A 12,933-nucleotide genomic window follows, 5' to 3' on the forward strand; every position below is an offset into this window, starting at 1 on the left:
TCTATCTTTGTAGGAGTAGTAGTTTTTATGATATGACTAAAAATAAAAATTCACACAATGTTAATTTCTAGTTGTTTGGACACAATTTTTGATGTTTGAAAAAATATATCTCTGGAACCATAAGACGTACATTCCAGACTACCAGCACTGAAAATGAAAGGAATTCATGAATTCAACTTACTATAAATTAGTTTATGACACGTATATTTGTAGGAATAGTAGTTATGATAATCGCATATGAATATAAATTTTGCACATGAAAATCTGTCCGAACAACTATAAATTAAAGGTACTTAAATTTACTAAAAAAAAGTTAATTATGTTTTTCTTTGTAGGAGTAGTAGTTTTTATGATATTTGACAAAATAAACTCACAAAATGTTAATTTCCAGTTGTTCGTATAAAATTTTGGATTTTTTAAAAAATATATCTCTAGATCCCTAAGACGCACATTTGTCTGCCAACACTCAAAATAAAGAAAATTTAATTTACTATAAAGTAGTTTATGATACTTATCTTCGTAGGGGTAGTAGTTTTTATGATATTCACATATGTGAATATAAATTTGGTAAATCAAAATTTGTCCGAACAACTATAAATCAATTTATTTTAGTAAATCTCATGTAAACTATTACTCCTACGAAGATAAACATCATAAACTACTTTAAAGCTCATTAAACTAGCTTTAATTTGAGTGTTAATAGACAGCTGTACATCAAATATTATTTGAGATATAGATTTTTTAAAATAAATTCACTAACTACTGATCTTTTAGTACGTCTCATACAACATTTTTATGAAATGTTGCTTTTTAAAAAGCTTTATCTCGAAAACTATTTAACGGAAATAACTCTATTAGGGCTCATATTTTAGAAAATTTACTCTTCTTTAAATGGCGTTCTCTTAGGTTTTCTTGTGTTGTTCCTACTTTTTAAGATAATAGAGCTTCAAATGAAAAATTTATTTTTTTTAACGTTTTGAGACAGCTACCATTTTTTATTCCCCCTACCTATACTTCGCAGACTCATCAATTTTGACTAGTAATTATACATAGTTTTCATTACAGTAATAAAATATTGGGGTAAAATAACTGTTTTTTTTTCTCCTCTTGGGCTCTTGTACTATTATTGAGGAAGTAAGAGTCCCCTGTGTCAGAAGAAAAATCAGTTCATGTGTAAAGTAAACTATGAGCCATCACAAGTCTCGGTATCAGTAGCTATCAATGTAAACTTCCTATTTCTATTGGTCTAGTAACGATGATTTATTTTGCAACATTATTTCCTCTCTAAAATGACGCACGAAATTCGGAGTATCCCTCTTCGTTTCTGTAAACAGTTGTCGTACAAGGTCGTTATGTATGAGTTTTAGAAACGAATGAGGAAAAAATTTAGATGAATCATCATCGTCATGAAAATTACTATACCCGGAAAATCTTATATGTAGTAAGATATGTAAAATGGCAGGGAAAATCCTAAGATTGAATCTACTTATCTTAAATGAACGGTCTCTAAGTTATGACACTTTGTCGTAGATCGACTGCCTTACAGTACCCTTTAATAATATTCCTCCTACTCCTGTTGAACAGATGCGCTACCTTGGACTATATCTGGATAAACGACTAACTTTGAATCCTCACACAAGACAGGAAACTATACGTCGATTCCAACTATTACAACACTTATAGACAAAGAGTCTAAACTTCTAATCCATTATAAAAGACTGATCTACTTGACTGTAATAAGGCCTATCTGAACATACGGAGTTGAGCTTTGGGGGTCCACTAAACCATCGAATTCATCTCTTATCCTTAATGCTTCTCCTTCTTAATGCTCCCTACTTTGTCACAAATCGAGTCATCCATAAAGACCTTTCATATGTAACCGACCTAGCCCAAACCAGATATCAATCCTTTCATAATAAATTCCCTAACCACCCAAACCCTCCAGTTTCTCTACATGCCTGCATCATACCATTATGATTTACTAGATGTATTATTGTGTACAGTTGTAAATGTCAATTAATAAATAATAAAAAAAATAAATAAAAAACGTTATTATCTTTGTAACATGTCCATGCAAAACAAAACCATAACCTTATGTTAGATGTACCTCAATTTATGCAAAACAGCGGCCTGTTCTATATTGACAAATGTCTTATTTCGTTTCTGAAATTACCGATTCAATTGGTTTCTTCTTTTTATTTATTAGTTTCTTATATATTTACCAAAAAGCAATAAGTATTATTTTCTATTGCTTAATTAAATCCACGTCGATTCTGACTATTACAGCACTTACAAGACAAACGGTCTCAAATTCCAATCATTACAAAAGACTGATCTACATGACTGTAATAAGGCCTTTCTGGACATGCGATGTCGAGCTTCAGGGGTCCTCTAAACCTTCGAATTCCTCTCGTATCCAATCCTTACAATCCAAAATCCTACATAAAACCCCCAATGCTCATTACTTTATCACCAAAAATAAACTTATTTAATTAATTAAATAAAATTAGCTTTAGCAGTTTATTTTTTATTAAATAAAGTACAAACATATTACTTATGTAATATTCCAGTATCACGCCAAGCTGAAGTGGCTCTATCCATCCTTCCGATGCCAGTATTTCCTAGCCTCCTTTTTATTCCAAGCAATTAGTACTCAACGCCCCTCCTATATCCTAGGAAACCTGCAATTCCAATTCTCTGTCCAATTCCGTACTACCAGGTCCCGTTGATCTGACATCTACCCTCCACCTCACCGAACTGCTGCGTTTGATACATCGTTTTTTACCCGAGGAGCGTATCTCTGGAACTCTATTCCCTCTAACATACGTCATGTACCAACCCTTTCCTCGTTTAAATCCCTTATATTTCACTACCTTTTGCTTCTCCAATCTGACCCATTATTATAATAGTACAGATATTTTGTAATTAACTTTTTGTTTTTTTTTACTTAGTCAGTTAGTTTTTTAATGAATCTATTTTTTTCTCTCTCTGTATATAAGTTACAATTAAGTGTGGCCCCACTGTTTTATGGCCAATAAATGTTATAAATTTCTTTCTTCTTTTTTTTTTAATAATTTATTTATTGATATTTACGAACTGTATACATATATACACAACAAGTAAATTTGCTGTAAGTGATATTATGACATGATAAAAACATGTGGAGAATCTAGCCATTGATAGAACTCCAAAAACATTTCTAAAGTAGATCTCGAGGCCATCTTCTTTTTAGACGCCTAGGAGGATTATCAGGTAGTGAAGGAGAAACCAGGTTAGAAACGAGTTGGTTTGGGTGGTTGGGAAGTTTATTATGGAAGGATTGGTATCTGGTTCTGGCCAAATCGGCAACATAGGGGACATTGAGGACCTGATGGATGATTTGATTTGTGACAAAGTAAGGAGCATTAAGGATTTTACGAAGGATTTTGGACTGTAAGGATTGGATTCGAGAGGAATTAGATGGTTTAGTGGAGCCCCATAGCTCAACTCATTATGTCCAAATAGGCCTTATAATAGTCATGTAGATCAGTCTTTTGTAATGGAAGTTTGGACCGTTTGTCTAGTAAATGTTGTAATAGTCGGAATCGACGAGGGGTTTCCTGTCTTTTCAGTCTTGTATGAGGATTCCATGTCAGTCGTTTGTCCAGATTTAGTCCTAAGTAACGGATCTGTTCAACAGGAATAAGTGGGGTATTATTAAAAGATACTGTAGGGCAAGACGAAGGTTTACGACGAAGGGTAAATGAGATTTGGTGGGATTTATTGGAATTTATTTTAATCCTCCAGTTTTGGCACCAATCTTCGATGGTGGTGATGTGGGATTGGGATACAATGGAAGGATCATTATTCACTGACAATAGGCATGTGTCATCGGCATAAGTGGTGAGAATAGTGTTAGGATGGGTTGGGATGTCAGCTGTAAAAACTGTATAAAGGATAGGACCAAGGATACTACCCTGAGGTACGTTATAAAATTAAAATTGCCTTTCTAATTGTTCTGAAGGGACCAAGTTCCAGGATAATAGACTATTTTTTTTTCATTTCATATATTTATGAAGAAATTATTTTTCTAGTTAATTAAATCAAAAAGTTTCTGATAAAACGACCTTACAGAACGAAGGTTCATTTTATATGCTAGGTAGTATTATTTATATCAATTTTTTTTCATATATCACCAAATTTGCCGATATTTATCTTTTTTATAATGAAAATCGAGTAAATTGAATGTAATAGCCGACAAAAGTCTAAAAAAAACAAAAAAAAAACGTGTGAATACCGACATTTGTTAGTTTATTGATTTACCAAGCTTATTTACAAGTCTTGGATTTGCGCCAAGTGACAAATGTGTAGATTCAGAATGAAAATATAGGTCTGCTATTTTGAAAAATCTGACATAGATAGCCAATAGATCCCCAGGGAATGTTGCATGAAATTGCTACAAGTAGGACTATTTTCTCTTGACTGCTAGTTAAGGTAAATCCTTCCCAGAGAGCCTTGATTCTGGTTCCCTTCAGTGATTTACCCCATCCCTAAATTAATTAATTAAATCTAATACATATTCATGGTCGTAACCAGTGAGGGGCAGTTCCCCCCTAGAAGTCCCTAGAAGTGACAAAAATTATTAATTTAGTGAAAAAATAATTTTTTTTCAATCCAATACTATTATAATAGTTAATAAAGCACTGCAAAATAATATATACTTTCCTTAAAGTTGTGGTTTCATTATCCTTTTCCATGCTCAAATGTAACAACCTGATTGATTATGGCTTGTCTCCTCCCCTCCCTCAGTTTTAATCCTGGGTCCTTGTCTAGTCTCGTTTAATAAACCTAAACGTGAAATATCTCTTCTATCCAATTTTTGCATTAAAAAACTACTGTGCATTCCTAACACTCTTAGTTATGAAGCAAATCAAACTGTCCTTGCCAGTCTTAGAACATCTATTTAATGGACTTGGACAAAAACAGGTAGCATAAAAAATTCCTTACTCACTATTTCTTAACTTGTCTCTATTTATTACTTCCACTAAATTTTCCATAGTGAATGTGATATAAATATATAGAAATGAAATCATATAGTATATTTTTACTTTGAATTTTATCAATTCTTGGAAATATTTGAAAAATATCAATCATTTAAATATTTTTTTTAGGAAGGTAAAACAAGATGCTGAAACCAAATTAACAGAAAAGAGGTTCTCAGCTGCACTTGACATCGTTGCCTACCTCAAAGAAAGTAAGTAAACCTATTATTAATGTAAAAGAATAATTATTTTTTTTATTGAATTTTACAACTGTATGAAAAAATCCAGTAAGTAAATGTTTCATAACACATGATCTTGGGAAGAAACCACCCAATGGTGGTACTTAATCGTTGCTTTAAATTACAAGATAATGTGGCCATCTTTTTTTTCGATGCCTCAGAGGATTATCAGGGATTTTTAAGGATGAGGGGTTAAGAACTAATGGGTTTGAATGGGTTAGGGTTTTGGAATAAAACGAGGTATATCTATTTTGGGCAAAATCTGCAAAATTGAGTCCTTGCAGGTTTTGTACCTGAGGATGGCTTGTTAGGTCAAAATTTTGTGAACTCATTAAAACATTTGTGGTGAAGTATTAACAACTATTACCACCTTCCAGTTTATTTAACCAATAAATGAAAAAAATATTTTTTTTTTTAAATATTTTTTTCTGATAAAGGAAATGTCTATTTTTTTAAAGCTTTTGGGAAATAATTCTTATAATTACTTCATTACATACCTAATATTCCCTTATCAGTGTTTCGGAGGTCTTACCGCATCTTCAGTGTGTATTTTTAAATACCACTAGTCCAAGAATCAGAAAGATGGAGAAGAAGACATTACCAAAAAAGTACATAACATCTCTGTCAATAAGTGTAAATTCACTTTTTTTTTTTTTGTCATTATATGGGACTGCCACAGGAATAAAAGTCGACCCTCCAGGCCAGATTTAAACTGGTGCTGCTGTAGTAATGAGGCAGTTAAAGTTGATGCTCCTAATCCTTGGCCTACAAGTAAGAGTTAGACCCAAAATAAGATGGCAGGATAGTTTGAGCAATGAACTACAAAAGTTGGGAATGAATATGGCAGAAGCTATAATACAGTAGTAAAAACTTCTAGAGTAGGTAAGGGCATCTATAAGTTGTCTGTCGTGCTATTAAAGAAGAAGATATTAAATTAAAATAATAATATGTTATATTAATAAGGTTCACTGTGTTTGAAATATCATAAAATATAAAAAAAATGTTGGTATTATTACTAATTATTATTAGTATCAATTTAATCAAATTTTACTAAACCTGTATGAACCATTCAACTATATCTCCATCATTAAAATTATTGTGGAGATATAATTCTTGACTTTTTATATGTTAAGGATTATTCTCTTAAAGTATTATTGATTATTAAACCTGATTAATTAATCATTGGTATTGCAGATCATCATGAAGTTGGGATATTCCGCTATCCCGGACGGGAAGTGATAAGAAAACAGATTCTGAGACTCTTACAGAGGGGAGACAGGATGGGCCTCGGAGCGCTGCTGAGGCCTGGGGTCGAGATGGAGAGCTCTGCTGCTTTCTGTTCCTTCTTACAGAACCTCAAGGATCCTTTGATACCGTGCAGGGTACAACAGCTCATTTCAGGTATGGAACATTCATACCTTGAACTTAATTTTATCAATTAATTAAAAATTAAACAAACCAAAAGGTACAGTCTCTTACTTGATAATAGAATCCTGGGCTGATATAATTTAAGTTTTGTATTACAATTTAGACTTTTTCCATAGGAATGGACAACCAGGTCTTGATTGATGTGTCAAAAAAATGTAAAACCCAACTCGTACTCCTTCGATCTACTGACTTATTACTATCGGAGTTTTGAACCTTATCCTGAATATCTTCTGCTTTACTGAGGACTCTTAGTCTTCCACATGTGGGAGGGATATGTTCATCATTCCTACTCATATTCCATCAAGCACTTTGCAGTTTTCCACATAATTTTCTCCAATGCCAAGTTGAGTAGCATCAGGAAAGGCAGTCTCCTCAGCAAAGTCCTGACTTCTCTTTAAACTTTTCAGTCATCTTTCTCTGAAACAGCACTCTACATTGGGAATCATAATATATAATATAATGTAAGCCCTTGTCAATCGCATTACATACGCAGTTTCTATCGAAGGCCGCTTTCAATGAAGTCGATCCCGCTTCCCATCTTTTCTTAAGTATCTTATTCAATGTGCTCTTACCTTGTTGAAATCCTGCTTGGTACTCGCCTAACACTTTCTTATAGGAGTTCATTCCTTTTAAGCATTTTATACATAGATCTTATACATAACCAGAAATAGTGCTGTACCTCTGTTATTGTCACACTGAAACATAGATCCTTTCTTTAGTATTGGACAAATTAAGGGAAGAAAAGATAACCTAGAGCTATATACCTCTCAGGTAACTTTTCCTCCCTTCATATTTTCAGAATGAGTTGCGGCACTGCTGTTGGTAGGTGGTCTTCACCTTCTTTGAACTTATATAATTATTTATTTATATATCTGTACCTTGATAAAAGAAGGGCCAATGCTCATTTTATTTATTTTTAGAAAAGGTTATTTAAGTGCTTTTTGGCCATTTTTTATTTTATTGTAGATTTGACATTGGCCCTTTGAAAAAGTATCTAGCATAAAATCTAGTAAGATTAGAACATTTTCCTTAATTTCATTTATAACTCCTACATTTTCAAATTAACAAATGTTATAAATAAAAAATTGGTTAAAATATTCAGACACTGGCCTTTCTTTTACCATGGTACAGATATATAAAGGCAATGTAAACCTCTTCACTCATTGGATATCTTGGAGTTTCTAGGTCTTCAATGCCTACCATTGATATTTCATTATTACCAATGTACATATTATAATATCCTCTTTTTTGATAAATATTTATTTTTTTATACATTAATAGTTTTATTTTATGTATCAACGTTTAATATTGTTCATTTGTTTTATAAAATCAAAAAGCAGACTAACCAATTTCATTATTCAGAATTTATGGAGACCAAAACAAACTTTTTTCAAATATTTCAAGATGGAGGCATATGTCCTTCCGAAGTCTGTTGACTTACTGTTATGTTGAGTTGGTAGATTGAAGTTTTTTTAACTTTTGTTGTTTTTCTACCACGATTATTGTACAAATTAATCCAAGATGAAAAGAAGATAATAAAAACTATCAATGAAGTATTTACATCATGAATCATCGCAATTGAATTAATGTGGTTGTGCTACAATGGATGTTTTACATCGACTATCGAGTGTTGGTAACAGACAAAGAGAGAGGACGTCTCCTGAAAGCAGGTGGTGCTGACCTACCTTTATCTACTGTCATTGGTTGATATTTAGAAAGAAGACCTCAAGAATTATCAGTCATCCAAGAAGATTATATAATTAGTTAGTTTTGATCGAAATAGAATTTAAGTATATTTGTAAAAGTAGCTAATAATTCTTCTGATTGTCTTGAAAACCCGCCCTAGGATGAGAGTCAATAATGTATAATAATTTAAAATAAAATTCTCATATCTATTTAATATTTAATTTATTTATTTAAACCTTGTAATCATCAAAGCTATAGTTTAGATCTGAGAATAATAAAAACATTAAAAATTCCTAATAATTAATTTAATAAATATGGAATATTACAATATTTTAATCATTATTTTTTTCACATTTTTTTAATCTAGCCGACAACCAAGTTCCTGATGACGTAGTTGCAATTGATGCTCTTGGTCTCATCTACCAGGAACTTTCAGGAATCCACTTAAAATTAGTGATTCAAACTCTGGAACTGTTCAGGCTGATAAATCAAAACAGCAGTAGGAATGAATTGGCCAGTATCAGCCTTGCGGTAGTTCTACTACCTATTTTGATGGACATCAAGGTATGTCAATATACCAATAAATCAGGACCCCTTATTTTTTGTAAAATAATAAATTCCGTTTATTTTTTATTACATTTACAACATTTTGAAGTTTGAACATTATTCTGTTTTTCCTTCATCATTACCACTTATCTTGATGAATTTTTTAAGATGCTGTAACAGTTCCGCCATATTATTAGTCTGGGTGGTTCAAATAGTACAATTCTTTTTATTTTATACCAATTTTTTGCCCAATTTTGCATGGTTTAATTAGAGCTCTTGTCTAGCAAATATACGAAAGACATAAAACAGAGACTTTTTTTTTTTTTTTGGGAAGGGTGAGTTTCCATTCCATGAGACACCTATAAATTAAATGTCATCCAGCCCAGGTCAGATTTAAACCGCTGCCACCACAGACACGAGGTTCCTAAGGTGACAATTGAACCTTACTTTCTTAAAATTGATTATTTTTAACCCCTTTATCCACTTACCCCTTCAATTATAACTCTTGTTTATTTTGACAAAATAAAAAAACTGACCTGGTCTGGTTGAAAGTTTTAAATAATTTTTTTTAATCTTTGTTTAGTTAGTTATTAATCTCTATTAGTATTTAAAATTATCACTAAAACATAATTAATTAAATATTAAATACTATTAGTTATTTACTGTTTTAAATGATAGTATTTATATTCTCTAAAAATTAAATTAAATATCATATAAGCAGCTAAATAGTCAGGTTGATCTTGAAGTATTTTAATTCTAATTCCATGAAGATTTTTTGTTGTTTATCTCAAAATGGATAATCTTGAGTTATACCTATTAGTCATGGATAATCTTGAGTTATATCCAAGATTATCCATAAAATAAAAATCTTGGATTATACCTGTTGGTTATGGATAATCTTGAGTTATACCTATTGGTTATAGATAATCTTGAGCTATACCTATTAGTTATGTATAATTTTGAGTTATACCTATTAGTCATGAATAATCTTGAGTTATATTTATTAGTTATAGCTTTAAAAAAGTTTTTTTTTTAATCTTTGTTCATTTTGTGATTGATCTCTATTAGTATTCCTTATTTTACTATTTTTTATTTTTTTGTGGGTTCTCAACGCCTATTTATATGATTGAGCACTTCTAATCCTTGACACAAAATTATCACTAAAACATAATTTATTACATATTAGGTACTATTAACCACATACTAGTTTAAATATTTTTCGTTGTTTATCTCAAAATGGATAATCTCGAGTTATGTATAGGATATATTTATATACCTGTTAGTTACAGAAATCATCAGTTAATAGAAATATTTGATGACTAATTTATAACTGAAATATATACAATTCATTTAAGATATTATTCTATATTATCCAAAAACTTAAAGAAATTAAATTCAACTAATATTTATTGTAGGATAAAAAAAAAACAACAAAAAAAAAAACATAAAATTTAAAACTAATTATATTTAAAAGTAATTTTTTTTAGTTTGGTATGAATAACTCGAGTAAATTTTCTTCTTTTTATCATTTACCTATTGAATCGCCTTTGGTTTCAGCAGACATGGACCAAAAGGTGGAAAGATGTAGCCCTAATACTCCATGAAATGATCCTTCAATCAGACAGCTGGAAACCTATCATGTTCAACGCAAAGAGAGGTAACTAAAATAAAAATTTTTATTCGAAATATAATAAATGATCAGTCCTAAATTAATGATAATATTATTATTTAAGTTATTCTAAATAAATCTGAAAATAGCCAAGATATCATCAACAAATACCATAAATATTTTATGTAGGAATGAATGTATTTAAGATGTTATTTTACTTTAATATTACATCATTATTCTTATTTTTCTAAATATTATTTTGTTATCATTTAATATATATCTCTGTAAATATGGTGAGAATGAGTTCTCTTATCTCTATTATTAATTTATGAAAGTATATAACAATAATAATTATTTATTACAAATTATGAATTTTTTTTTTTATGCATGTATTTTGAGTGCTTATGAAAATTTTAATTGAATATCATTGTGTGCACGATAATATTGGATTTTTATGTATTTATCTATATTGTTTCTATATTTAAATTTTTTATTATTTATAGTGTTGAATATAATTTTATCTTATATTTCATGAAGAAAAAAAAATAGTTTTGTTGATATAAGAGAGAAAATAAAAAAATTGAAAATAATGAAAAACAAATTTTAAAGAATAATAAAAAATGAAATATACAAGGTGTTTCAGGGTTAAGTGGCCAACCCTGAAACACCCTGTATTAAAGGAAAAAGAACAAATAAATAAATAAAAAATAAATAAATAAAATTTAAAAAATCATTTATTACTAACATATAATTAAAAATTTTATGCTATGACAATATATAGTCATAAATCTAAAAAAAAACACTCAACATACATGCATGAAAAAAAAATAATACTTGTATTATAATAAATAATTAAATGATAATGACAATAATCATATAACATATATAGTCATAGTATAAAAATTTAAATTATACGTTAGTGATGAATGATTTTTTTATTTTTATTTTTCTACACTAATACAACTCTTTTTTTTTTTTGTTTTCCTTCATTTTCATCATCTTTTTTTCACGAAATATAACATAAAATTATAATCGACAGTTTAAATAGTTAACATTTTAAATATACAAACAAAAATAAAAATCCAGCATTGTCATACACACAATTATATATATATATATATTTATAGGTCTTAAAACAATTTTTTTTTTACTAATTGCAATTATACTGTGTATGAAGCAACCCAATGTAGTTGGGCAGCATGACATGTTCAATAATGTCTCTCTCTCTCTCTCTCTCTCTCTCTCTCTCTCTCTCTCCCTCTCTCCCTCTCCCTCCCCTAGTGAATTTTTTCAATAAATTAAAAATTTAATTTATAGTTCTAAGAACTTCCAGTATTTTTACTTTGAAGTATATCATTGTTAAGACAAATGAAATTAAATATGAATTATTACCATTCTGAAATAGTCAGTATTATTTTGAGAATATAGGTGGATGTTATTTGCATATCTCAGGTTCTGTATTAATTTATTTACTTACTTCTGCTAGATTGTCATATTTTTAACATAATCAAAAAGGAACATGTGTCCAGCTTTTCAGCAAGTTTCCACACCAGACATTATTTTCCTATAAGATAGCTGATCATCCAATAATTTTCTGAAGACTTTGTATTTCATTTCATGATATCTACAATATATAAAATGTATATATATTTATTAAGTTCATAATCTTAGCTAACACAGATTAAATTACGTACAAACAAGTGTATTCTAAATTATAGATACTCAATTTAGTATTGTCAAATAATTATTTTTATTTATTTTATTTTCACAATTAAATCAAATTATTGTAAATAGCATTCAGATGTAATGTTCTAAGATTTCGTGGTTTTTGAAATGCATATTTTTTTATTTATTTTAGATAATGTTATGGCAGGTCGATATGATGTCAAAACATGATTAAATATTGTTGTTACATTTGGGAATATCAAGATGAAAATAAATTACAAGGCAGTGTTGTGTTAAATAAGTCTGATGAACAATGAAGAGGTAATTTTTTCATTTCTAATTTTTACAAATATCTTTAAATATTTGCTACTATATCAATATAATGTTGATCTTGTTCTTTAAAACAAAAGAACTATTCTTTTTTGAAGTACACAAATACAAGAACAAATCTTACATGAAGTTGAAATTCATGAATTAGTGTATATATGTTATATGATGCCAGTTTCCATAGTCCGATACCACAGCTGTTTTAATTATTAAAAAACAAAAGAAAAAATATATAATTGAAAATTCAACTGGAAAGGTCATTAGAAAATAAAAATTAAATCAAAAATAAATATTTTTTTTTGGGGGGGGGGGCTTTAACAACGATATTCCTTCTTCTTAAAATAAAGAAAATAAATTAAAAATTCTTTTTTTTTTTTTTTTAATACAAGATCATCCTGGTGGGCCATACATG

The 12,933-nt window shown here is 29.6% G+C and overlaps 1 protein-coding gene across 4 annotated transcripts in view; it reads left to right on the plus strand.

Annotated features, from left to right (window-relative positions):
• Positions 1-5,150: 5,150 nt before the first annotated feature.
• Positions 5,151-12,933, plus strand: part of LOC106690390 (uncharacterized) — a gene marked incomplete at its 5' end in the record, with an annotated part of 11,157 nt that continues 3,374 nt past the window's right edge. Inside the window, 5 exon segments of one of the 4 annotated variants that reach the window (XM_014435825.3) lie at positions 5,151-5,233; positions 6,455-6,661; positions 8,742-8,938; positions 10,478-10,577; positions 12,388-12,515. In XM_014435825.3, coding sequence (XP_014291311.3) covers positions 5,151-5,233; positions 6,455-6,661; positions 8,742-8,938; positions 10,478-10,577; positions 12,388-12,425 — 625 coding nt within the window. 4 annotated transcript variants of the gene reach the window in all.

Source organism: Halyomorpha halys, unplaced genomic scaffold, assembly GCF_000696795.3.
Source record: "Halyomorpha halys isolate HHAL.00 unplaced genomic scaffold, Hhal_1.1 Scaffold1698.1, whole genome shotgun sequence".
Classification (NCBI taxonomy): domain Eukaryota; kingdom Metazoa; phylum Arthropoda; class Insecta; order Hemiptera; family Pentatomidae; genus Halyomorpha; species Halyomorpha halys.